Source organism: Emys orbicularis, chromosome 5 (genome assembly GCF_028017835.1).
Source record: "Emys orbicularis isolate rEmyOrb1 chromosome 5, rEmyOrb1.hap1, whole genome shotgun sequence".
NCBI classification, from domain to species: domain Eukaryota; kingdom Metazoa; phylum Chordata; order Testudines; family Emydidae; genus Emys; species Emys orbicularis.
Window position 1 is genome coordinate 145965499 of NC_088687.1, and position 26762 is coordinate 145992260.

Sequence of the window (26762 nt, forward strand, 5' to 3'; positions counted from 1 at the left end):
CCACACCCTTGCTCACGTGATCACACTCATCTACCCCCACTTCAGGCATCTAGACCATTCATCCTGGACTATCTACTGCATCTGAAGCAGCAAGGCCTGGCCGGCTCATCCATCAGGCTACACCACGCGGCCACCCCAGCGTTCCATCCGGGAGAGTTGGGGCGCTTGCCAACTCTATGGTAGGCTGTTTCCTTAAGGGCCTGGAACGGCTATACCCTCTGTCTCGCCCACCGGTACTGGCTTGGGACCTCAACCTGGTCCTAGCTTGGCTTATGAGAGCCCCATTCGAGCCGCTCGCTACATGTTCCCTTCTGTATCTTGTGGAAGGGGGCCTTTCTGGTTGCAATCACATCGGCCAGGAGGGTGCTGGAGTTAAAAGCATTAACCTCCGACACCCCCCCCCCCCCCACACACACACAGCCTTCCACAAGGACAAGGTACTGCTCAGGTGCACCCAGCCTTCCTGCCCAAGGTGGTATCCCAATTCCACCTCAGCCAGGACATTTTTCTGTGTTTTCTATCCCAAGCCACATGCTAATGCACAGGAGCGGAGGCTTCATTCACTGGATGTGCAGAGAGCGTTAGCGTTCTGCATTGAGTGCACGAAGCCTTTCAGGAAGTCGGACCAGCTGTTTGTGGCGGTGGTAGACCGGATGAAGGGGCTTCCGGTCTCACAGCACATTTCTTCCTGGATTACAGACTGCATCCATACCTGTTATGACCTTGCCGAGGTCCCAGCCCCGGCTATAACAGCTCCCTTGACACAAGTTCAAGCCTCGTCCACCGCTTTCCTGGCCCAGGTGCCCATCCAGGAGGTCTGCAGAGCAGTGACCTGGTCCTTTGCCACCCACTCCGCCATCACCCAACAGGCTAGAGATGACGCAGCTCCCGCTAGAGCAGTGCTCCAGTCAGTGATTCCTTAACTCTGACCCCACCCCCGTGGCAGAGCTTGGGAGTCACCTGATTGGAATCGACGTGAACAATCACTCGACGAAGAAAAGACGGTTACTCACCTTCTCGTAACTGTTGTTCACGTCCATTCCAATACCCACCCTCCGTCCCCTCTGTCGGAGTAGGCGGCAAGAAGGAACCAAAGGGGGGCCAGGTCGGTGGGGTCATATATTGAGCGCCATGAGGGTGCCAGTCCAGGGGACTCCAAAGCTGACCCGATGGGAGCTGCTGAGGGAAAAAGTTTCCGATGACCGTGCACGTGGCGTGTGCACACCTGATTGGAATGGACATGAACAACAGTTACAAGAAGGTGAGTAACCGTCTTTTCATGCGTCTGACGAAGTGGGCATTCACCCACGAAAGCTTATGTTCCAATACATCTGTTAGTCTTAAAGGTGCAACAGGACCCTTTGTTGCTTTTTACAGATCCAGACTAACTAACTAAGTATCCGGCTACCCCCTGATACTTGACGTCTTTTCTTATGTGTCACTGAGCGTCTTGGCTAACAGTCAGCGCTGGACCCAGCCTCCAGTAACTCATAGAGTTCTTTTTCGAGCCCTGGTATAGTTTTGGCCTTCACAGCATCCCCTGGCAAGGAGTTCCACAGGTTCCACTGCCGCAAGGGGAAAGACCCCTCTGCTCCCTAACCTCCCCTCCAAACCTTTCCGAAGACCCATCTACTCCCCAACCTCCCCCCAGAACCCCCACCCCTCTCCTGCAGCCTCCCCTACCTTCCTCCCAGAGGCTCTCCCCCTCCAATAAATGAGCTCAGGCACACGAGGAGGGTTCAAGCTGATTTATGGCAGCAGCAGCACACCCTGGGCACCAGAGCGAAGCTATGGAGGGGCTGCTGGGCCGTGGTACTGCCAGTGGCAGGGAGCCCGGGCACTGCTCCTCTGCACGTGCTGCAGGGTCAGGCACAGCAGAGGGGATGATAGAGCCCCAGGCCAAGACAGAGACAATAGACGGGCCCAGGGGCAGTTTTAGGAGGGGCGGGGGTTTCAAAGCCTCGTGCCAGCAGGGCTGGGTTGGAGGAGAGACAGCAAGTTTCACTTCACCTCCAGCATTCTACATGCACCCACTGGTGAAATGCAGCCACCTCGAGGGTGAGCACTGGCGGCTGTTTAACAGCCCCCTCAAACGCTACACGGCAGGGTCAAAGCGTGCTGCGTTTAACACACTACAGGGGCTATGGGGCACTGAACGGGACTTAGCCCAGCCAGCGGGGTTAGCCCCCTACTCCAGCGCTGTGTCTAATTAGGTCTATTGGTACTATGGTAAAGGACCCCAGAGGCTAGCAGCAGGCTGAGGCCCCCACCCAACAGCAGCAGAGGAAGGGAAAGGTCATGCACTTTTCCCGACAGCAGGAGAACGCCAGCCTCTCGGGCCATCCAGGGGGGTCTGTGCTGCTTGCCGGGGTCCCTGGTTTTCTAAACTAACTGCCCCGCAGGAGGGGCCCCTGCCCTGAGTGACAAGCATTTCCAAGGGACCCCCCCCCCCCACAGCCTCAAACATGCCATTACCTGAGAACCTTCTCGGCAGGCTGGGGCAGCAGGGGCTGTAGCCTGTGCCCAAAGGGGCATGTCACCCCCTCTTGGAGAGGGGCTCCATACAGCCCCTGCCTCCCCTGAGCCAGGCCATGCCAGCTCCAAGTGTCCTCTCTGCAGGGGCAGTATCTGGGACTGAGAGCCAGGGGCCATGCAGGGACAATCCAGCCCGCGAGGGGCTCCTGGGGGGAGCCTGCATCCTGCAGCTTCCTTGCGCTGGGGGAGGCTGCAGGGGGAGCTGAGCCCAGCAGCTGTTCCCGTGTCAGGCCAGGGCGCCCTGCCTGTCCCCAGCTGGGTGGTCACTGAGCCGGCACCCCCTCTAGGCAGCTGAGGGGATGAGGCCAAAACCAAATCTTTTTCAGATCATGGTATTAGCTCTTGGTTAGCACTTTCCGACTGTAGGGCTCACCGTGCTTTACAGGGGAGGGCAGTGTGGCTGTCCCCATTTTACAGATGGGGAAACTGAGGCCCAGAGCAAGGTCTTGCCCAAGGTCATGCAGCAGGCCCGTGGCAGACCCAGGTCTCCTGAGTCCCAGTCAGGTGCTCTGTGTTCTCGGACACACTGCCTCTCACACCACCAGCCCAATTCAGTGCCGCCTGCTCTCCGAGCTTTGGCACAGACATGGGGCTGTGCTGAGACTGAGGTGAGATTATGGCCCCGGGGATGCTACAGGGGCCTGGAAAGCAGAGTGGTGACAGCTGCGCCTGCCCCAGACACCCCAGGACAAGGACCCAGCTGCTGTACAGTGGCCCAGGGTCTGTGCCCCAGCGAGAGCTCTCTGCAGCCCGAGTTCAGGGGAGGAAAGGAGCGAGGTGGGCCCCACGGGAGCAGGGATTCGTTTGCTCCTGCCTTGGAATGAAGGATGGCACCTCCTCAGCTACTGTCCCTACCCCCCAACTCAGGGCCTGCGGGGGGAGACCCGGCTCTGCACCTCCTCAGCTACTGTCCCTACCCCCCAACTCAGGGCCTGCGGGGGGGGACCCGGCTCTGCACCTCCTCAGCTACTGTCCCTACCCCCCAACTCAGGGCCTGCGGGGGGGACCCGGCTCTGCACCTCCTCAGCTACTGTCCCTACCCCCCAACTCAGGGCCTGCGGGGGGGGACCCGGCTCTGCACCTCCTCAGCTACTGTCCCTACCCCCCAACTCAGGGCCTGCGGTACCCGGCTCTGCACCTCCTCAGCTACTGTCCCTACCCCCCCCAACTCAGGGCCTGCCGGGGGGGGACCCGGCTCTGCACCTCCTCAGCTACTGTCCCTACCCCCCAACTCAGGGCCTGCGGGGGGGGGACCCGGCTCTGCACCTCCTCAGCTACTGTCCCTACCCCCCAACTCAGGGCCTGCGGGGGGGGGGACCCGGCTCTGCACCTCCTCAGCTACTGTCCCTACCCCCCAACTCAGGGCCTGCGGGGGGGGACCCGGCTCTGCACCTCCTCAGCTACTGTCCCTACCCCCCCCCCCAACTCAGGGCCTGCGGGGGGGGGACCCGGCTCTGCACCTCCTCAGCTACTGTCCCTACCCCCCAACTCAGGGCCTGCGGGGGGGGACCCAGCTCTGCACCTCCTCAGCTACTGTCCCTACCCCCCCCAACTCAGGGCCTGCGGGGGGGGGACGACCCGGCTCTGCACCTCCTCAGCTACTGTCCCTACCCCCCAACTCAGGGCCTGCGGGGGGGGGACCCGGCTCTGCACCTCCTCAGCTACTGTCCCTACCCCCCAACTCAGGGCCTGCCGGGGGCCCAGCTCTGCACCTCTCCAGGCTCTGGTCTCCATATAGGAGCAGAGGGGAATCACAGCCTGCAGGGGCCTTGGGCAAGGGGCCCAGCACGACAGAGCTGTGGCAGGCAGGAGACGGCAGCTGCCTGCCCACAGGGAAGAAAGATCATGGAGGCAGGAGAGGGGGGAGATGAGCAGCCATGGGGTGTGGGCAGGCGTCTGGCCAGAGGGACTCTGAAGTTTGAAGAGATCTGGGCCCCCCCTTCTTTGTGCATGTCCCCCCACCTGTCTGATCCTACTCTCCCACGTGTCTGATCTCCACCCAGGTGGGGGGCATCCTCAGCTACATGCAGCTGCCCCAGCCCCTGTGCAACGGGAGCCAGGGGTCTGCACAGAGTCCCTGAGGCACAGCTGCAGCGGCCCATTAGCAGGGGGGCTGGAACATGCTGCAGCAGCACAGTGCCTGCAGGTACCTCCACGCCCTATGCTCAAAGCCCCCCTGCAGCGGGGCAGCCTAGACCTGGCCATAGCGGACGATCTCGCTGAGGTCGTAGCCGGTTGCAGCGAAGGAGTTTCCCTCAGGGTCACAGAAGCGGGCGCCGCAGAGCTGGGTGTCAGTCACGCACTCCGAGTGGCAGTGCTCGATCTGCAGGGGGCAGGAGAGAGCGCGCTTGGACTACGCAGCCCAGCTGAGCCCCAGGGCTAGACAGGCTTCCCCGCAGCGAATCCCCCACGGGCATGGACTCAAGTGCAGGCGCCCCCTGCAGGCTGCAGCAAGGGGACACAGTGTTTCATCTGAACGTTGGGGGCTGGAATGTCACAGGGATACAAGAACCACGCTCGGGGTCTCTCTCCCCTCCCCAGCATCCAGCCCCTCCCTCGCTGCAACACCAGCCCCAGGCTTGGGGCAGCGCTGAGGGAAATTGAGGCACAGCATGCCCTCCCCAGGCTGCCAGCCAGCCGGCTCAGAGGGATTTCAGTGGGGAGGAGGATGTGGGGCAGACAGAGCAGCTCAGGGGAGCTGACAGAGGCGCAGGGTGGGGGTAGCAGGGCAGGGCCTGTGGAGGGAAGAGGAAGCACCTCAGTGGAGTAACTGGAATAGTGCAAGGGGTGTGGTCACGCCAGGGCCCGACTGAGGGGCTGCCGGGAGAGTAGGACAAGCTGGCCCCCTGGGGCAGGGATATGGGGGCCCCTCTGGCACCAGCAACTGGCAAAGACATGCAGAGGTGTGGGGAATTGTGTGTTGGGGGACATGCAGGGGAGTGGGGGAGTCTAGAGGGGGGTCAGACAGCCCCCCCAAGACAGAGGGCAAAGTAAAACCATTGGCTGTTTTGCGTGCGGCATGGAAGTGTGGGGAATTTGGGAGGGTTGGGGGAGGGGTAGCTAGATCAAAACTGGGTGGAGCTGTTGAAGGTGGGGGATGGGGATTGGAGGGCAGCTTGGGGGGGTTGGATCAGAGCTGGGAGGATGGGGGAGTGGGCAGGGGTTGGTGCAGAGCTGGAGGAGACCACGTGGGGAGCTCTGAACCAGGGCTAGGGGGGTGGATCAGGACAGTGGGAGGCAGGAGGGGAGCTAAAAGGCTCTAGAGGGGTGCATGGATTGAGGGAAATAGGCAGGGGCAGCGGTGAGCTGGACTGGGGCTGTGGGGGAGGTGGAGGGGGGTGGCTTTTAGAATCAGGAAGAGGGCCCAGGCCCCTCACCTATTCTTGCCCCAGGGCCCTCTGGGGCCTTGTTGTGCAACTAGAGCACCTAGTCCCCAGCTCAGCCTCACAGCCCCTTGTGGCAGTGGTGGAATGTCACGGGGGGAAACTGAGGCACAAAGGAGCAGTGACTGGCTGACGGCTGCACTGAGAGTCAGTGGCAGAGCCAGGACTGGAACTGAGGAGCTCCTGGCTCCCAGCCCCATGCTCAGACCATTAGCCCCATGGTTCTCTGCAGGGGCGTGTGGCCATCACAGCACTGGCCCCTCACCTCGATGTCGCCGGTGTCTGGGCTCCGGCTGAGTTTCCAGATCTGGACATAGGAATCCTCAGCACCCGACAGCAGCTGCAGTGGGAGGCAGAACAGAGGCGGTGAGGGGGCTGCATTCTCCTGGGGTGGCGGGGGGGCTCTGCCAGCCTCTGAGCTCGGGCCCAGTGCTCACTGCAGCGAGCAGAGCCTCTCAGCACAGGTGCCACCAGATGCTGCCGAAGCCTGCTGCCTGCAGCGACTGAGGCAGTTCTACTCCTTGGCACACTGGCTCTGGGGCTCGGGCCTCTCTCCCTGGGCAGGACAGCAGCACCGCCTGGGGCAGAATGCAATGGTATGTGTGCGCCCCCTCCTGGCTAGTGTGGGAGCTGCAGCTCTTCCCAGCCTCAGTGAAGGATTGAGGCAGGCAGCTGAGGAGCTCAGCCAAGCTGTGTCCAGAAGGCTGGCAGGCAGGTGGACTGCCGGGAGGCCTTGGACAGGTTTACCTTCCCCGTCAGGGGGGCCAGGTCCAGGGCGTAGATCCAGCGAGCGTGGGCGCTGACCGTGGCACGCAGGGCCCCACTCGTGGCCTCGTACAGCCGGATCTGCCCATTCCCATAGCCAGCAGCAATGACCCCGTTCCACAGCTTCACCGAGGAGCAGGTCCACCTGGGCACAAAGGAGACATGTCAGCCCCACTGGCGCCACCGGGGCGGGGGAGTTATGGGCTTCCCCCTTCCCCCCTCTAGCAAGGCCCAGGGGGAGGTCTCTGGGCTCATCTCACTGCCCCAAGGAGCTGTGGGAGCCCCCCACCCCCCTTACCCAAAGGCAGAGATTTTGGTGAGCAGGGAGAACTCCTCCTTGGATCGCCAGACACACAGGGCCCCAGAGTCATCTGCAGTCACCAGGTCAGCAGCCCCACCCTGCAATGGGAGAAGCCACAGTCAGTGCCATGCCATGGGACCCCTCTCAGCCAATCAGAGCATGGGGAAGTCAGCCATTAGTAAGGATACTACAGAGTAGCCAGTCACCAAAGCGCTCTTTCGCAGAAGGGCAGGAAAGTTGCTTTATAATCTACTCCCCTCAGCCAATGAGCTCCCAGGAAACCGACACTGACCCATCCTTCTCCGAATAACTAATGAGCTGGTGCACATCACTGCCCTCTAGTGGGCGGACTGAGAACTGTTAGCTGTGTGGCACCTCCCCCGTCCTGTGAACAGCGGATGGAGACTCTCCTTTGGTTCCAGCGGGCAGGGCCTGGGCTTTAGGAGCGTGAGCATGTGTTATGCAGCACAGGGACACCCACGTGCCAGGTGACTGGATTTGACCTGTCTCTTGCGCTTTCATCCCAAAGGGTTTTACTGGCTGCCGCCTCTGGATGAACAACGGCCCCAGTGGGAACGTGGGAGGTGGGGCGAGGAGCTCTGGGTAAGGGTGGTGAGGCAGAGACACTAAGGGCGTGCATCTGTAACTTTCACTCCATGCATCTGAAGAAGTGGGATTTTTACCCACGAAAGCTTATGCCCAAAGAAATCTGTTAGTCTTTAAAGTGCCACCGGACTCCTTGTTGTTTTTGTGGATACAGACTAACACAGCTACCCCCTGATATTAAGGGAGTGGATACAGTCCGACCCCGCTAATAAATGGCCTTGAGTCCAGGGAGGCTTTCGTAGCCCACAGCTGGCTGAGAGATGGTTCTGGCACAGGGGGGAAGGAGGGATAGCTCAGTGGTTTGAGCATTGGCCTGCTAAACCCAGGGTTGTGAGTTCCTTGAGGGGGGCACTTAGGGATCTGGGGCAAAATCAGTACTTGGTCCTGCTAGTGAAGGCAGGGGGCTGGACTTGATGACCTTTCAAGGTCCCTTCCAGTTCTAGGAGATAGAAACTAATGGAGATATCTTATTTCACTGGGCTTAGGCAAAGTAGCTGACTAAAGTGCTGCCTCCATCGATTTAATTGTTCCAAGGTCTTTATTGTTAAGATGTCCTCATTGTCTTGAGCTGGTCAGTTGCTATTTTCAGAGTGGTAGCCATGCTAGTCTGTATCAGCAAAAAGAACAAGGAGTCCTTGTGGCACTTGTGGTGACAGAGCCAGAAAAGTACCACTTCATATGAATTGTGGGGATTTCCAAAAAGCCTTTGGTACAGCGGAGAAGACAGGTTTATGGAAGCTGCTACGCCACTATGGAAAGCCTCTGAAATTTGTGAACATCACTCAGAGCTTCTATGAAAACATCACCTGCCAGGCAATACATGACAGTGAACTGACTAAACCAAGGTTACTACGGGCATCAGACAAGGATGCTTTGTGTCTCCTGTGATCTTTTTACTGATAGTGGATTGGGTAATGAGAGACCAGAGAACAACCAAGGGGGAGACAATGGACTTTCACACAGAAGTTAGAGGACCTTGATCTTGCAGATGAAATCAACTTGCTATCCCGCACCCATAGAGACGTGCAAGCTAAAACCAATAATCTCTAGGCCTATGCACAATTAGGAGGGTTGAAAATCAACACTGAGAAAACTCAAACTATGAGAATCAACGCACAACAAGAAACACCGATACCACTCTCTGGGTCTGACATGGAAGAGGTCTGATATTTCATGTATCTTGGCAGCACTGTAAGTAAAACAGGTGGAGCAGACAAAGACATTACAGCCAGAATAGCAAGAGCCAGATGGGCCTTTGTATCTCTAAGGCCGATCTGGAGAAATAGAAATCTTGCCTCCAAACTAAACTTTGAATATTTAACATCATTGTAAATATAGCACTGAAACCTGGAGACTTATTAAGACCTTACTATCTAAACTCCAAGTTCTCAGTTGCCTTAGACAAACCCTCTATATCAGATAGCCAGAAAAAAATCACGAACGAAGAACTCTGGAGGAGGACGAAACAAAAACGAATAGGACAGGAAACTATGGAACAAAAATGGAGTTGGCTCGGACACTCATGGAGCAAAGACCTGCACAATGTAACAAGAGAGGCGCTGAACTGGAGCCCCTAGGGCAAAAGGCAACGAGGTAGCCCAAGAATAACAGAAGCAGAATTGATAAAAAGCTAAGGCTGTGGCAGGAGACTGGCAAGGAAGGACAGCTGTGGTGAAGGGCCTCTGCTCCACATGGGCTAGAGAGGCATAGGAGAAGAGAGAGTAGGGTTTGAGCCACCGACTGTACCCATCCTGCAGGGACTGTACCAGCCCTGGGAGGGGTCAGTGAGCCCTGTCTTTGCGGTGGCTGGGTCTGGGTGGGGGTGAGGCGTCTCTACTGACCTCTGGTGCACAGTAAGGACCACCCTGGCCGCTGGAAAGCCTCGGCACGAACGGTTTTGGTCTGGGCTCTCCCAGGAAGGGCTCTGGCATCATTAGTGTCCAGGCAGCGCAGGTGGGGCCTCAGCTCTGAGTCTCCCGCACTGGGAAGCACATGGGAAAGAGGAAGGGCTGACAGACTGGTTTCCAGTTCCCAAGGAAGGAGGGGCCCAACTGGCTGCTCGGGCATTTGGCAACCCGGCTGTAAGGCTGGGATAGGAGCTGTGCGCAGTGCTGGGGGCTCCATACCGGGTTCTCACCGACCTCCGAGGCGATGTCAGTGATGGAGTCGCGATGCTCCTGCAGGACCTCGCTCAGCGTGATGTTTGTTCCCTTGCTGGGGATGTCAAACACCAGCACCAGTCCCGAAGAAGTCCCTGCGGACAAGCGAGGGAGATGCCACTGGCAGCCAGTACCGGAGCCCGCCCCACTCTGCACTAGGAATCAGCCTCCTGGTCTTTCCACCTCTGGGAACCAGTCTCTACCCACCCCAAACCAGTCCTCACCTTCTCCCCAGCCCTCACCTCAATAACTCCTCCAGCTCCAGGAGTCTGACTAGACCCTTCTTCCTGTTCCCCGCACACTCCACTCCCATCCTCCTGGGCCCAAATGTGCCTAGTGCAGCACATCCACCGCCCAGCCCCATCACCCAGCTGCTGTATGCAGGCCCTCTGCTTCCCCGCTATCCCAGACCTCTCCTCCCCTGCCCATGGCCTCAGCCCTACCATGCAGAAGATCAGGTGCCCAGTTGCTGCACCTGTACATAGACTAATCTCCCCCTCACTCCGTCCCCCAGCCTCCCGTTTCCCTACCCCACTCACCCACACAGATGAAGCGCCCACTGGCAGCAGCGATCCCTCGAGCAAACACTGCCTGGGCTGGAAGGAAACAGACGCCCCATTACACCCCTGCAGCAGCTCCTACCCCAGAGCTCGATGGAGACCCCAGGCCACAGGGGGACACTTTGAAAGTCAGGGCCACAAGGTGTGAGGGACCCAGACACCCTGATTTAAGGCCAGATCACTGAGAAACTACAGATTGTCTAGCCAGAAGGGAACATTGGGGTCACCTTGTCTGACCTCCTGCACAACATGGGTGTGACATTATGAGTGTAATAGAATATTTCATTGGAAGGTGACAGGGCCAGAAAGAGTTAATTAACTCACCGACTGACCTGACCCATGGGTGAACTTTAGAGACTGGCTAGGAAGCAGGGCCGGCTCTGGCTTTTTGGCCGCCCCAAGCAAAAAAAAAACAAAAAAGAAACGGAGCGGCCAGAACGGCAAAGCAAAAAAAAAAAAATCCTGCGGTGCAGCCGGAGCGCGGGTGCAGGGGGACCGGCGGGGGGGGGGGGGGGGAGGGGAGGGAGCGGGCGGGAGAGAGAGAGAAGGGGGCGGCCAGGGCTACAGCAGGGGTGCTGCCACGCGGCCCCTCCCGCTGCGCCGCCTCCTGCCACCTGCCGCGAGGGCTCCGCTCCGGTCGGTGGGGAGGGAAGGAAGAGGACTCTACAGGGTGGCCGGAGCGGAACAAGAACAAACAAACAAACAAAAAAGCGGCCGTGCCGCCCTAGGATTGGGCAGAATGCCGCCTCCAACAATCTGCCGCCCCAAGCACCAGCTTGCTCAGCTGGTGCCTGGAGCCGGCCCTGCTAGTAAGATAGGTAAATGAATAGAGCTTTGAAATGCAGGCTGCATTGTTAGAGGTAGAAGGGGAGATGTTTGCTCAGGGCTTGTGATGTAAGTAAACACGGCTTGTCTATTGCGATAGTTTTAATTCAAAGATCAAAAAAGGAATATTAACATTTATGATGATACTTGAGGGAAATAGTATTATTGTCTCTATGTCTCTTTGAAGGTTGTGGTAACCTGTATCTGAACTGTTTAATGGATAAATGACCCTGTGCTAATTGCCAGGATGTTTGGAAGAAGGAGAGTTAGGCCTATTGTTTTCTCAGGCCGAAAGGCTGCTGGAAATGTATAAGAACCCTGGGACACGATCCTACTTCATCTCAGATCCCCTTTGGGTTTCAAGAGGGGGAAACCTTAAGCCACAAGGATTGAGATCCCCAGTCATTGACTGGAGTCACCCTGAATATGGGCATTGGACTATAACCCATGGAGCCGGTTTTTGTAGGTGACAAATCTGAGGAACTGTCACAGATTGAAGTGTCACTAGAGGAGGTTTTGGAATTAATAGATAAACTTAACATTAACAAGTCACCGGGACCAGATGGCATTCACCCAAGAGTTCTGAAAGAACTCAAATGTGAAGTTGCGGAACTATTAACTAAGATTTGTAACCTGTCCTTTAAATCGGCTTCGGTACCCAATGACTGGAAGATAGCTAATGTAACGCCAATATTTAAAAAGGGCTCTTGAGGTGATCCCGGCAATTACAGACCAGTAAGTCTAACGTCGGTACCGGGCAAATTAGTTGAAACAATAGTTAAGAATAAAATTGTCAGACACATAGAAGAACATAAATTGTTGGGCAAAAGTCAACATGGTTTCTGTAAAGGGAAATCGTGTCTTACTAATCTATTAGAGTTCTTTGAAGGGGTCAACAAACATGTGGACAAGGGGGAGCCAGTGTACTTAGATTTCCAGAAAGCCTTTGACAAGGTCCCTCACCAAAGGCTCTTACGTAAATTAAGCTGTCATGGGATAAAAGGGAAGGTCCTTTCATGGATTGAGAACTGGTTAAAGGACAGGGAACAAAGGGTAGGAATTAATGGTAAATTCTCAGAATGGAGAGGGGTAACTAGTGGTGTTCCCCAAGGGTAAATCCTAGGACCTATCCTATTCAACTTATTCATAAATGATCTGGAGAAAGGGGTAAACAGTGAGGTGGCAAAGTTTGCAGATGGTACTAAACTGCTCAAGATAGTTAAGACCAAAGCAGACTGTGAAGAACTTCAAAAAGATCTCACAAAACTAAGTGATTGGGCAGCAAAATGGCAAATGAAATTTAATGTGGATAAATGCAAAGTAATGCACATTGGAAAAAATAACCCCAACTATACATACAACATGATGGGGGCTAATTTAGCTACAACGAGTCAGGAAAAAGATCTTGGAGTCATCGTGGATAGTTCTCTGAAGATGTCCATGCAGTGTGCAGAGGCGGTCAAAAAAGCAAACAGGATGTTAGGAATCATTAAAAAGGGGATAGAGAATAAGATGGAGAATATATTATTGCCCTTATATAAATCGATGTTACGCCCACATCTTGAATACTGCGTATAGATGCGGTCTCCTCATCTCAAAAAAGATATACTGGCACTAGAAAAGGTTCAGAGAAGGGCAACTAAAATGATTAGGGGTTTGGAGAGGGTCCCATATGAGGAGAGATTAAAGAGGCTAGGACTTTTCAGCTTGGAAAAGAGGAGACTAAGGGGGGACATGATAGAGGTATATAAAATTATGAGTGATGTGGAGAAAGTAGATAAGGAAAAGTTATTTACTTATTCCCATAATACAAGAACTAGGGGTCACCAAATGAAATTAATAGGCAGCAGGTTTAAAACAAATAAAAGGAAGTTATTCTTCTTCGTCAACGTGTGGAACTCCTTACCTGAGGAGGTTGTGAAGGCTAGGACTATAACAGTGTTTAAAAGAGAACTGGATAAATTCATGGAGGTTAAGTCCATTAATGGCTATTAGCCAGGATGGGTAAGGAATGGTGTCCCTAGACTCTGTTTGTCAGAGGGTGGAGATGGTTGGCAAAAGAGAGAGATCACTTGATCATTACCTGTTAGGTTCACTCCCCCTGGGGCACCTGGCATTGGCTACTGTCGGTAGACAGGATACTGGGCTAGATGGACCTTTGGTCTGACCCAGTACGGCCGTTCTTATGTTCTTATGTTCTAAAGGACTTTTGGCAACTACAAGCAGGGCTGGCTCCAGGCACCAGCCTACCAAGAATGTGCTTGGGGCGGCACCTGGAGGGGGGCGGCGCTCACCCGGGGAGAGCGGAGCAGCAGCGGGCTCGCCGCCCTCCCCCGGCGCTTCGGCCTGTTGGGGAGAGCGGGGCCGTGGCCGGCTTTCCGCCCTCCTCCCGGCGCTCCGGCCGGTCGGGGAGAGCGGGGCCGCGGCCGGGCTCGGCGCCCTCCTCCCGGCGCTCCAGGTGGCTGGGGAGAGCGGGGCCCCAGCCGGGCTCGCCGCCCTCCCCGCGGCGCTCCGGCCGGCCGGGGAGAGCGGGGCCGTGGCCGGGCTCGGCGCCCTCCTCCCGGCGCTCCGGCTGGTCGGGGAGAGCGGGGCCGCGACCGGGCTCGGCGCCCTCCCCTGCCGCGCTCCCCGCCGGGGGGCGGCGGGAGGCTTTTTTGCCTGGGGCGGCAAAAAAGCCAGAGCTGGTCCTGACTACAAGCTCACCTCTGCTATGTATCTGGATCTCAAGAATTGAATTCAAGTCTGTCTGTATATTGATCTTTTAACCAACACTCTCTCTCTTTTCTTTTTTAATAAATTTTAGTTTAGTTAATAAGAATTGACTATAGAGTGTATTTTGGGTAAGATCTAAGTTGTAATTGAACCTGGGTATGTGGCTGATCCTTTGGGATTGGAAGAACCTTTTCTTTTCTATGATGAGATAAGATTTTCAGTAATCATCATCATCATATCTGACGGGTGTGTCTGGATGGAGGCCTGAGGCTGGGCACTTTAAGGGAACTGCGTTGTTTGGACTTCTGAGTAACAAGTGAGGTAATGCAGAAGCTGTTTTGTGCTGGTTGGTAAATCTAAGTATTGGAATATCCACCAGCGTTTGGGGTTTGGCTGCCCCGTTTTGTTTGCAGTTCACCCTGATTGAGTGACCTCAGCTGGCTCCCACAGGCAGCACCGTCACAATGGGCAATAGACATCCTGGAATTAATTCCTAAATAAAACCAACATCCTCCCTTCTGCTGGCTCCCTGGGCCAGAGCCCCCTACAGGGTATTGGCTCCTGGGGTGGAGGGAGCCAAACTGTGCCACACAAAATCCATGCCCATGGTTCAGCCTGCCCTTCCAGGGCAGTTGTTGGCTCTGCAGAGCCCTCCTCCCTAGGCTCCTGCTGCAGAACTGCCCCCAGCTGGGATCTCTCTTTACCTGGCGGTGGTTCCAAGACATCCAGGGCATGCCAATAAACCATGATGGAGCCGTCTGACTCGTACATCTGGGGAGTGAAAACACCTGGTCAGCTCGTTGCAGAGTCACTTCTGGGTGGGGTCGATGAGCCTGAAGCCATCAGGAGAAACCCTGAGTGCTGCCCCCACAAAGTTTTCCAGAGAGGGGGGAGGCACCACTGTGACCTGGGGCCCTTAAAGTCCCTGACACAAGGACCTCCAGAAGGCACCTTGTAACAGGTAGCTGCCAAGATGGGCCAAGAGGCCTGGGGCTAGCCAGCCCTGTTCAACCAGCCACATCTGTGCAGGGCATGGGAACAGTTTTTACAGGGGCAGTGCTGAAAGCAATCAAACAACACTATAACCCCATACGTGATGGGAGCTAGGCATTTGGTTGCTATTATCGCTTCCAGCCAGGGGCCACACCCATAGCTCCAGCACACCGGGCCGGTGCCATAATGACTTGTCTCCCAGCCTAAGATGGCTGGACTGCTTGGGCTGACAGCCTGAAACACCTGAGCCTTATGAAAGGGCAGCGAGAACACAGTTTAATAGCGGATTGACAGGCAAGTGCAAGCTGTGTTCCCGAGGAAGGAGTGCAGGGAAGCAGTGCTCCATCTCAGAACAGAGAGATTAGAGAAACTCAGAAGGGACAAGGAACTGAGGCTGGAGGCTGGGCTGAAGAGGGGCCCAAGTGGGGTGGAAAAATTTTTTTGTTTGGGACTTTTATTACCCTGGAAGGGGACTGCACTGTGAGAATGACCCAGCTGGAGGCCTGAGCCATGTGAAACCTGGGAGAGACAGGAAGTCCTGGGTGAAGGGAAACTGAGGCAGGAAGTGCCTGCAGAGCCAGACTTCCCCAGCAGAGAGTACTATGGGGCAGTCATGCCCTATGACATGCCTCCATTGACCTTCCTGCAGTTCACGAGGCTAGCCTTGTTCACACACAGCTCTCCACCACAGGCCCCACCCACTCCTTTCCCAGAGCCTAGAAAAGGAAGCACTCTTACCTGGATGCCTTTCTGAGAGGTCAGGACTAGGAGAACTCGAGAAGGCAGGACACACCAGGAGGCCTGAAAGGGAGGGAAAGGAGCTGTTGCAGCCAACATGGGGTAATTCTACATGATATCTTATCCTAACAGCTAAAGGGGAACTGATCGCAGAGCTAAAAGTTAATGGTAGCTTAGGTACAAATTATCATGACTTGATCCCATTTATAATGTACAAACAGAATAAAGTCCAGACCAGTAATAGATATACTTGGTGTTTTACAAGGCCAATTTCACAAAGCTGAAAATGATTATGGGCCAAATCAGCTGTGAGGAAGAATTTAACCTGAAAAGTGTGAATGATGATTGAGAATCATTTAAGAACACCTTACTAGATGCCCCAAAAGCCACACTAGAGGAAGAAGGCTGTGCTGGTTTAAAAAAACCCAACCAGGTTTAGAGGGGAAGTGAAGGCAGCTGTAACATATAACAAAGGGAAGAAGGGGGAAGTTGATAGTAATGAATATAAATCAGAAGTGAGAAATTGTAGAAAATTGATACAGGAAGTCCAAGAACACAAGGAAAAATCTATGGCCAGCAGAGTTAAGAACAATAAGGAGTTTTAAAAATATATTAGGAACAAAAAGAATCCTGACAATGGTATTGGTCTATTACTAGATGGAAATGGTAGAATTATCAATATTAATGCAAAAAAGGCAAGTGTTCAATATATATTTCTGTTCTATATGGGGGGGGGGAGATTATGCAGTCTCATCATACGGTGATAACACGCTTTCCTTTCTGCAAGTATCTCTGGAGGATATTAAAAAGAAGCTACTAAAACAAGCCACTTTTAAATCAGCTGGTCCAGAGAATGGGCATCAAAGAGTTTTAAAAGAGCTGGCCTAGGAGCTCACTGGATCATTCATGTTGATTTTTTTTTTTTTTTTTTTTTTGTAAATAAGTCTTGGCACACTGGGAAGTTCCAGAAGAAAGCTAATGTGCCAACTTTAAAAAAGGGTAAACAGGATGACCCAGGTAACTGTCAGGCTGATGGACCTATATTGATCCCAGGCAAGATAATGGAGCAACTGATATAGTACTCAATCAATAATTGAGTACTGAAAGAGGGTAATATAATTAATTGAGAACTGAAAGAGGGTAATATAATTAATGCAATTCTATGGAAAAACAGATCCTGTCATACTAACTTGATATATATATATTTTTTTTATGAGATTACAAGTTTGGTTGATAAATGTAATAGTGTTGAAGTAATATACTTAGACTGCTGTAAGGTGTTTGAGTTGGTACCACACAACATTTAGATTCAAAAACTAGAATTACATAAAATTAACCTGGCGCACATTAAACGTATTAAAAACTGGCTAACTGATAGATCCTACAATGTAACTGTAAATGAGGAATAGTCACTAACTGAGTGTGTTTCCAGAGGGGTCCTGCAGGAATTGGTTCTTGGCCCTATGCTATTTAACGTGTTTATTAGTGACACTAATAAAAATTTGCAGATGACACAAAAATTAAGGGAGCAGTAAATAATGAAGAGGACAGCCGAGCAATCTAGACCTCTTGGTAAACTGGATGCCACAAACAATATGTGATTTTTAATATGGCTAAATGCACACATTTGGGAACAAAGAATGCAAGCCATACTTACAGGATGGGAGAGACTATCCTGGGAAGCAGCGACTCTGAAAAAGATTTGGGGGTTGTGGTAGCTAATCAGCTGAACATGAGCTCTCTGAGTGACACTGTGGCCAAAATGTCTAACACAATTCTGGGATGCATAAATGGTAGAGAGGTTATTTTACCTCTATTTGGCACTGGTGTGACTGCTGCTGGAATCCTGTGTCCAGTTCTGGTGCTCGCAATTCAAAAAAGATGTTGATAAATTGGAGGGGATTCAGAGAAGAGACACAGGAATGATTACAGAATTAGGATGCCTTATACTGATAGTCAAGGAGCTCAATCTATTTAGCTTAAAGAGAAAGTTAAGAGATGACTTGATTAAAGTACCTACAAGGGGAATAAATACTTAGTAATGGGTTCTTCAATCTAGCAGAGAAAGCTCTAACATGAGCCAATGGCTGAAAGTTGAAACTAGACAAATTCAGACTGGAAACAAGGAATACTTTAACAGAGAGAGTAATTAACCCTGGGAATAATTTACCAAGGGGCAAAGTGGATTCTCCATCACTGGTGATTTTTAAATCAAGACTGGCTGTTTTTCGAAAAGCTCTGCTCCAGAAATTATTGTGGGGCAGATCTCTGGCCCGTGTCATACAGGAAGTCAGACTGGCTGACCACACTGGTCTCCTCTGGCCATGACAGCAGGTCGGCGAGGGCCAGGCAGAGAGGGGAGAGGAGCAAGAAGCCTGCACTGCTCTCCAGGAGCCCGGCTCAAGCGGCAAAGCCTGGCATACAGGATCCTAGAAGCTAGAGACAATCTGGGACGACACCTCCCGCCGGCGCTGAGGGGCTGGAGGAGGTTGGTCTAGGCAGTGTTTTGGGGCAATGCTGGCTGGATTAGAGCCATTTCGGGGTGGCCCGGGCTTGACACCAAACTGCCCCCAGAGTTCTACGGGGCTGCTGCGACCTCCACTGGGAGGAAGGAGAGAGCTGTTCTTCCCAAGTATGGCGACCAGACAGCACGTGTGAAAAATTGGGACCGGGGTGGGGGGTAATAGGAGCCTATAGAAGAAAATGCCCCAAATATTGGGACTGTCCCTATAAACTGGGGTAGGGTGACCAGATGTCCCAATTTTATAGGGAGAGTCCCGATTTTTGGGTCTTTTTCTTCTATAGGCTCCTATTACCCCCCACGCCCTGTCCCGATTTTTCACACTTGCTGTCTGGTCGCCCTAAACTGGGGACATCTGGTCACCCTATCCCCAAGGCAGGGCAGGGGCAGTGAGGCCGAGTCGTGTGCCCACAGTGAGCTAGGGCAGACTCCGGAGCGCTTTCTTACACTCCCTGGGGCGCTAACCAGCCGGTTACACGGGGTCTGTGCCCCGAACCCGGCCCCTCCTTCTCCCCTCCGGCCGGGCTGGCTTTACGGGCGGGTCCGAGCCTGGCTGGCGCGGCCCTTGGTTACGGCCCCTGTCCCGAGCTCCGTTTCCCTAGGCGGGGAGCCGGGGCTCCTGGGCCGCCCCCCTACCTGGGTGACGATGGAGGCGCTGACCGCCAGGCCGCCCTCCTTGGCCTGCAGCTGGCGGTGGGAGACGCTGAGCCCGTCGGCCGAGGCGCTGGCCAGGCTGACGGTGCTGCCGTGCACGGCGGCGAAGTAGGTGAGCTGCTTGTCGCGCAGGGGCAGCACGCTCAGGTTGTTGTACAGCGCCGAGCTGCTGCTCTTCAGCGGGACGCTCCGCTCCTTGCGGTACATCCTGGGGGGCGAGCCGGTCAGCGGGGCCCGGGCCGGGCACTCGGGGGGGGGGGGTACTCGGGGTCACGCGCGCTGGGCGGGGGATGGGGCCGGGGTCACGCGCACGCGGGGGCCGGGCCCCTCCCCGCGGGACACGCCGGCTGGGCGAGGCAGCCGCACCTGGGCCGCCGGGGCAGAGCCCGAGCCGGGGGGTCGAAGGGGGCCTCGATCCCTCCCGCTCACCCCGTGTCCCCCGCAGCCATGGAGACGGCGCAGCGTGTTGTCAGGGCGCGGGCGTCGCAGGGCGATGACATCACGGCCCGGGACGGGGCTGGCGTTGCCTTGGTGACGGGGACGCAGCCAGCGGAAGGGGGGCTCCAGCCGGCTCGGTGAGGGGGCACCGCTGGGGTGGGGGGTGCGATGGTTGCAGGGGGGGGCATGGCTGGGGGTGCAGTGGAGGTGGGGGGAGGAGCATGACTGGGGGTGCTGGATGTGGGGGGTGCAGTGGGGGTGGGGAGGGGCGTGGCTGGGGGTGCTGGATGTGGGGTGCAGTGGAGGTGGGGGGAGGGGCATGACTGGGGGTGCTGGATGTGGGGTGCAGTGGAGGTGGGGGGAGGGGCATGACTGGGGGTGCTGGATGTGGGGGGCAGTGGAGGTGGGGAGGGGCATGGCTGGAGGGCGGTGCTGGGGGCAGGGGCTGCAATGGTGGCTGGGAGGGGTGCAGTGGGGGGTGGGGAGAGGCATGGCTGGGGGTGATTGAGGAAGGTGCTGGTGGGTGCTGTTAGGACACAGTGACTCAAAGGTCACAAATAAAAAGTGGCAGGAGAGGCAGTGACACCCCCCCCCCCCCGCATGCTCTGGCATGGGGAGCCAGGGCTCCTGGGTTCTATTTCTGGCTCTGACATTGACTTGCTGTGTGGCCCCTCCTTGCCTCAGTTTCCCCCCCTCAGTGGGGACATCTTAAGCTTTTGACTATCTGGAGCTCAGGTACTGAGAGACGCAGCACTGTCGAATTTGCCCTCTCTGCTTGATGCCTCCCTTCTCACCTGCAGAGCTAGCACCACCCGGTAGCAGGCACAGCAGCACAGAGGTGCTGGAGGGGAGACCAGCACCACAGGCCCCCACTGAACTGCCTGCTTGCTTGTCCTCGTTGTCCCAGCGTCACTTGCCAGAACGCCCCTGCATTCTGTGACCAGCGAAGGTTCCCCGCGCTAAAGGCAGGGAATACTACTAGAGCCCAGTCCCTCCTGGGGAATGTTCTAGCACCCAGGAGTCCTGACGTCCAGATCCCTGCTCTAACCATTAGACCTTGCTGTCTCCCAGGACTGGGAGATACCAGAACAACACTCACATGAAGCCCTGCACAGATCCTTGTCACCAGTCCCTGGTGTCCCTGTGAGGAGTGGATGGGAGAGGCACCAGAGCATAACGTACTTACGGTCCCTGTGGCCCTTGCATCCATTTTAAAGCTGAGGGTGACTGTGGGCCACAGTATACAGTGCCAGGAACTGCATGTGGCCTGTAGGCCATACTGGGGCACCCTGGCTTGGTCCTTCACTCAGCATTATCCCCAGCTGGTGGCCCTGTTGCCCATGTTGCTTGTTGCCCTGAGTAGACCCCATATAAAATGATGGGGTCTAAATGAGCTGTTACCACTCAAGAAGGAGATCTTGGAGTCATTGTGGATAGTTCTCTGAAAACAGCCACTCAATGTGCAGCGATGGGCAGGGATGGTGTCTCTAGCCTCTGTTTGCCAGAAGCTGGGAATGGGCGACAGGGGATGGATCACTTGAGGATTACCTGTTCTGTTCACTCCCTTTGGGGCACCTGGGCATTGGCCACTGTCGGAAAACAGGATACTGGGCTAGATGGACCTTTGGTCTGACCCAGCATGGCCTTTCTTATGTTATGTCCTTATGGGTACAGTGCTAATGGGATGGTGCTGATGGGCACTGTCATATTTCCCTGTAGAAAATGACATCCCGGGACCGTGTGCCTCTCTCCAAGTCACGGGCGGAGAAGTCACGCCCCCCCACGGTACCCATCCCTCAAGTGGATATCGTCCCAGGACGCCTCTCTGAGTTGGAATGGATCTCCCTGGTCACCATGGAGGAAGGAGAGGATGGAGTGGGAGATATCCTGGAAGGGATGATAAACCAAGTGATGGACGAGTGCTATAAAGTGTACCTGGCTCGGCAGGTGAGCATGCCAGGCCGCGGCTTTCCATGGAATCCAAGCGGTAGAGATGGTCCCAGCTTCGGGCTCAGGGCAGGACTATTCTCCAAGGCTTTGTTCCCACTACATCTGAATGGACCCAGCTGCAGGGCCTGGCTTCTGCCTGCATTCTGTAGGGAGCCACTGAGGACACTGGCTGTGTGAAACCAAGCACTATGGTAACAGATGGAAGGGCTTCGGGGAAAGGGGTTGGTCCAGAGGGACCAGGCCATCTGGCTCAGAGCCGCTCTATGCTGCTGCTTGCTTCCTGGAGAGAAAGGAAAGCAGGGCAGGGATTCAGGACAGAGCCTTTCTGTGGCCACTAGAAATGGAGCTTCCGGCGGGGATGGGGCAAGAGGTTCCTATTGCAGTGGCCTTTGTGCGATCCTGACTTGGCTGCCCAGCTCCTTGCTCGAAGCTGGGTATGTCTCCCCCTCCCTCAGGCTGAGAGCTCCTGGAACCCCAGGGGAAATCTCTCTGCTTACCCAGACGTCTTCATGCTCCCATCGACCCAGGCAATGACTCCCAGGCGGAGTACACCCCGAGTCACTCTCATCTCACTGGTGGCGCTGTCATCTCCTGCCCTCAGCCATGAGGCACTCAGATACCATGGTGATGGGTGTGGTATAAGACCCCGAATAGAATGGGCGTCTCCCTCCTGGCCTTCGACTTGCCTCTCAGCTCCATTATGGAGATAATAGCTTCTGCTCTCCAGGGGCGGGACTGCGTCCGTGCTCTGGAGCGCTGAGCTTCGTGCAATGTGGATTATTTTACTATATGCAGATTGCTTAGTTGGAAAAGGTACCCGAGCCTGCACCGTCCTGACAGTCACCTCCCTGGCCACACGCCTCTCTTCTGACTCGGCACGTGAGCTGCACCAGCTTGGACTCCCTTAGATTCAGTGGGCCAAAGTTCGAGTTGGCATGGACAGCAAGGGCACACTGATGGGTGGGGTGCGTCTACGGGAGTTGAGATGGAGTCTTGGTCTCCTGCCTCACTTCTAGCCAAAGTCAGGAAGCAAGTGGGTGGTGCTGGGCTCATTCTGTCTCTGCTCTGCTTTCCCAGTGCATCCCATTCACCATCAGCCAGGCACGGGATGCCATCCTGCAGATTGCCGAATGGCGCTTCCTGGCGCGGGATGAGGGGGAGGCCACCGTGGAAGAAGATGCTACCTGGCAGGAGGAGGAAGAGCCAGTGGCCTGTGTCACAGACTCGTGGGCACAGGGCTCAGTCCCCGTCATGCGAACCAGCCTGACCCTGTTCCCGAAGGAGAGAGAGGTACTCTAGCACCAGGGCTTACCTTGGGAGCACTGGCCTTGGGCCAGTGGGGGGTGGGGCGAGGGAAGCAGGCTGCTCCCGAGTGCTTGTCCTGACAGAGGCATTCTGGGCCTGGCAGGGCACAAGAGAGGAGACCTGAAACTGCCTTCAGTCTGGTTAGTACTTCAGTCTGGTTGTGGAATCTACAGGGATGAATGCCATGGAAAAAACCTATCAGCCCACCCCCCAGCTTCCAGGAAACCAGGATCTGCGGCCTGTAGATCCTGCAAGTGCCTTCTTCACTGTGGAGTTGCCTGCAGAGACAACATGTCCCAGCATGCGATGCTTCATCTTGAGCCAAATAACCTCTGAGATCTTGTCTATGGATGAGAGAGGAGTTCCAGCCACCCCCTCTCTACCAAGCCAGTCAATAAGCATGTCAAGCAATGCTGGGCTTTGTGCTGTGGTCATCTGACCCCTAGAAATTGCACTGGTATGCCTACCCCTTCCATGGATGATGGGCTTTCCCCCTTCCCTTCTCAGTGAGGTAGCTCATCCGCTCCCACCAGCCAAGCCAGTGAGGTTCCACAGACATGCTGAGATTTGTATGTGCATCAGAGCAGGCCCTGCCACCATGGGACAGCCAGTCAACATGGCATGTGTATATGAGTGTAAATACTTCCTTCCCAATTCCTGCTTGTCCTACAGCCCTTCCAACAGGTCCCATGTGCCAGAGACCCATTGTCGTTGGGCACACAGCCAATGCAGGGATGTGTGACAGGTTCCCCCTGGGCTGCCACCTGGAACTGGGGTACCACTGAGCCTCTGACCCACCAGCCTGGGCTCCCTCTCACACTGTGCTGCTGTGACGAGGTGCAAAACCCTCCAGCCTTCACACAGGTAGGGACACACCCAGCTGCAGTTACACGCAGGCTCTCTGACTGCCAGCTTCCCAGCCTAGGCCCCAGGGCAGCACTGTCCTGCCCCGGTCAAATGTGGCCAGCCTATGGGTTTAATACCTGGTCCACCGCTCCCTCAATGTGAAGAGAACAACGCAGCCGAGATTTCCCCCAAGCACTCCAGTCAAAGCTCACTGGTTTGGATTAAAACATAACATAAATTTAATAAATACAAAAGATAGATTTTAAGTGATTATAAGTGACAGCAAACAGATCAAAGCAGATTACCTAGTAAATAAACAAAAAGTGCAAACTAAGCTTAATCTACTAGATCGATTGGATACGAATTAGCAGATTCTCACCCTGAGAAATGATACAAGCAGGCTGCAGATTCTTAAGGGGCAAGCTGCACTTGCTTTGCAGCTTGGAATCCCCAGGCAGGGCTGTCCTTGTGATTTACGGGGTCCTACGCAGTATTATTAAACTGGTGCCCCTGTGTCCGACTTGGGGCACAGCCACCACCCCCGCCCACGGACCCCCAGAAGACCCCCCCCATTGCTGACACACACTGAGCTTCATACTCAGCAGACGCTGCGGCAGCCCGGGCTCAGAGCCCGGGGGGGAGGGACGAGGCAGCAAAGGATACCAAGCTGCCCGGCCCACCTCACCAGCGGCGGCTCCAGGCACCAGCGCTCCAAGTGCGTGCCTGGGGCGGCAAGCTGCGGGGGGTGCCCTGCTGGTCCCTGCGAGGGCGGCATGCCTGCGGGAGGTCCGCGGATTCGGCAGCAATTCGGCAGCGAGTACGCCGAAGCCGCGGGACTGGGGACCTCCCGCAGGCAAGCTGCCGAAGGCGGCCTGCCTGCCGTGCTTGGGGCGGCAAAAAAGCTAGAGCCGCCCCTGCCCCTCACACCAGCGAAGAGTCTCAGTTCCCCGCAGAGACCCCCGTACTCTCTCCCTCGTGCAGAATGCGCCGCGCCGGCACATTCGGCTTTGTGAATACAGCCCCTGCCTAAGGACACTGCAGCGCGTGCTGCGTATGAGGGAGCCAACCCGCTCTTACCTGCTGCCCCGGTGGTGCCCCACATTTTCGGGTGCCCTACGGAGCTGGGTATGCTGTGTATGCCTAAGGACAGCCCTGTCCCCAGATCCTTCATACACAGGCCAGAAATCCCTTTAGCCTGGGTCCAGCACTTCCCCCAGTTCAGTCTTTGTTCCTCAGGTGTTTCCAGGAGTCTTCTTGTGTGGGGAGTGAAGAAACCCAGCTGATGTCACTCCCTGCCTTATAGAGCTTTAGCATACGGCGGGAACCCTTTGTTCCAAAGCTTGGTTCCCAGACCAGTCTGTGGAAAAACACTGCCATCCCAACATGGAGACCAGCGTCATGTGGCCTGGTCACATGTCCTTGTAGAGTCACAGCAGCCGTTACTTACAGGCTGTCTGTAGCATTCTCAGGAAGGTTCCCCAGATGGGGAATAACCTTCTCCCAAGGCCTGTTGTTTTTCCTAATGGCCCATTGCCCTGAATAGGCCCTTCCCCACCCACTCTCGAGACTGAAAGCATCTTGTCTAGTGGGCATTACCCAGGTGTAACTACATTTGAAGTACAGATACATAGTCAGTATTTATAACTTCAGATACAAAAATGATACATGCACACAAATAGGATAATCATATTCAGCCAATCTTAATCTTTTCAATGACATCCTACATGACCCATCTTGCATAATATGCATCGTAATTCTGCCATAATCCTATCCGAGCAATACCACTCTGAAGAATATGGGGTGCAGTGTCCCAGGATGCTGATGTGTTAGAAAGGAACAGGATGATCAGGGGCCCAGCTCATTCCCATTTGTCGCCGCGTGCACTGAAAGGGGTCTGTTTGCTGTAGGACCTTGCAGCAGTTGCAGGATGTCCCCCGGTGGAGCATCTCTTGGAGCTGCTTGGGCAGGAGGGGTAGCGGGGAGGCGCAGGGTGAACAGCACAGTTCGCTCAGCCCTTCATCCTGCCAAAGCTACCCACTGGGAGGGGCGTGGGAGGAGCGAGGTGCCAGCCTGACCTCACCAACCAGCTCCCTCTCTGACACTGAAGACCTTGACCCCAAACACCCCCTGCACTGTGGCCTGGCTCTTGCCCTCCATCCATTTGCTGGGGTATGAAGAAATGGCCCTCAGGCCCTGCTGCTAAGTGGGCAACAGCTTGTCCTGGGTGTGGTGGCCACTCTGGCCTGTGAAGCTGAGGCTTCCTCTCGACATTAATGGCTATTTCCAACAGGTGTCTTTGGACAAACTCCCCGAGGAAACACTTTCCCATGAGGAGACGCGGTCCTACACAGGATCCCCCGAGGTGCCAGCAAGCCCCCCCTCAGAACAGCCTTCTCAGGAGAAGGGGGTCAAGTCTGCAAAGTCATCCAGGCCCCAGAATCTGCTTCCCCAGCCAGCCCCACCCCCCTCGCCCAAGACCAGAAAAGCATACAGGCCCCATCGAGGGCTGCTGCGTTCAGCCAGCCTGAAGAGCATGGCCAGGCCCCTACAGGAGACTGAGAAGGAGCTGCTCCGGCAGCAGCTCTCACAGACAGTGCCTGAGGAATCACCACAGGAAGATCTTGGCAGCCTTCACCAGCTCCTGCCCATGTCGTGCAGCAACCTGCTGAAGATCCAGATGGGCAGGCCCCCCACCATCAAGGGTGTGACATATGATGAGTTCGGTACAGTCATCGCCATGCCCAAGCTGGACCCAACCCAGCTACCCAAGCGCTGGATCAAGCCTCAGGTGGAGGTGCTGGATCCAGATGTTGAGGCCAAGCGGCAGGAAGTTCTCAAAACCGTCTCCGGGCGTGGCCAGAGGAGTACGAAGTCCCTCAGCCGTGCAGCCCAAGGGCCAGGGGTAGGAGAGCTCATTAGCGTTAAGCTGCTCCAGGACACGGGGCCCACGCTGAGTGGTGGGCTGGCCCAGGCTTTCTGTCCGAGACACGCGGACAAGAGAGCTCAGCATTTGCCTTCCACAGGGAAAAGCCTTGAACCCAGCAGCCATGTCTACTGGAAGCCCAGCAACCTGCTGGACTCCATTGAGCTGGCCCCAGGAGTGGCAATCAGGGACAGCAGCAGTGTGAAGCGTGGGCCCCACCATGGGGCACTCTATGAAGAGGGCGGGGAAGGGGTCTTCCAAAGGAAGCTCAGGCCCATCCGCCCCAGAGTGCCACTGCCCGCAGTTGCTGTGGAGCAGCTCATCCGTGATCACACGCCCCAGGTCCGGCCAATGGCTCTGCTCACATCGCTCATGTCATCGGGGCCAGAGCACTTCTAAGTGGAGCACGCTCCCTGTCCTCCCCTCTGGGACTGGGCCGATGTGCCATACCATCGCACGGCCTGTTACCAACCCCCAGCCTCTCCAGCCAGCGTGGTGTGCAGGGGCGTCTCGCTGCTTGGCTGTGGTAACCAGCTGGTGCATGTGAT

The 26762-nt window shown here is 55.6% G+C and overlaps 2 protein-coding genes across 2 annotated transcripts; one reads left to right on the top strand and one right to left on the bottom strand.

Annotated features, from left to right (window-relative positions):
* Window positions 1–4726: 4726 nt before the first annotated feature.
* On the bottom strand, window positions 4727–18960 carry WDR54 (WD repeat domain 54). Its single transcript, XM_065405660.1, has 9 exons — window positions 18735–18960; window positions 15578–15640; window positions 14551–14617; window positions 10289–10345; window positions 9717–9844; window positions 6982–7082; window positions 6666–6828; window positions 6184–6258; window positions 4727–4858 (listed from the first exon to the last, which is right to left on the bottom strand). Exons 1-9 carry the CDS (start codon window positions 18957–18959, stop codon window positions 4727–4729), a joined length of 1011 nt encoding a protein of 336 aa, XP_065261732.1. The 5' UTR covers window position 18960.
* A 1952-nt stretch (window positions 18961–20912) lies between these two features.
* Window positions 20913–26613, top strand: C5H2orf81 (chromosome 5 C2orf81 homolog). The gene is made up of 4 exons (XM_065405769.1): window positions 20913–21137; window positions 22218–22430; window positions 23118–23309; window positions 25582–26613. Exons 1-4 carry the CDS (start codon window positions 20913–20915, stop codon window positions 26611–26613), a joined length of 1662 nt encoding a protein of 553 aa, XP_065261841.1.
* Window positions 26614–26762: the final 149 nt, after the last annotated feature.

Excerpts from the sequence above, each read along its gene's own strand:
- C5H2orf81 (XM_065405769.1), top strand. The coding sequence starts at position 20,913 with ATGACATCCCGGGACCGTGTGCCTCTCTCCAAGTCACGGGCGGAGAAG. Across the intron at positions 22,431-23,117 it reads TGTTCCCGAAGGAGAGAGAG|CCCTTCCAACAGGTCCCATG; the intron begins GTACTCTAGCAC and ends CTTGTCCTACAG. Across the intron at positions 23,310-25,581 it reads ACCCTCCAGCCTTCACACAG|GTGTCTTTGGACAAACTCCC; the intron begins GTAGGGACACAC and ends TATTTCCAACAG.
- WDR54 (XM_065405660.1), bottom strand. The coding sequence starts at position 18,959 with ATGTACCGCAAGGAGCGGAGCGTCCCGCTGAAGAGCAGCAGCTCGGCG. Across the intron at positions 15,641-18,734 it reads GCGCCTCCATCGTCACCCAG|GCCTCCTGGTGTGTCCTGCC; the intron begins GTAGGGGGGCGG and ends CCTCCCTTTCAG. Across the intron at positions 9,845-10,288 it reads TGGGCGCTTCATCTGTGTGG|GGACTTCTTCGGGACTGGTG; the intron begins GTGAGTGGGGTA and ends GCTTGTCCGCAG.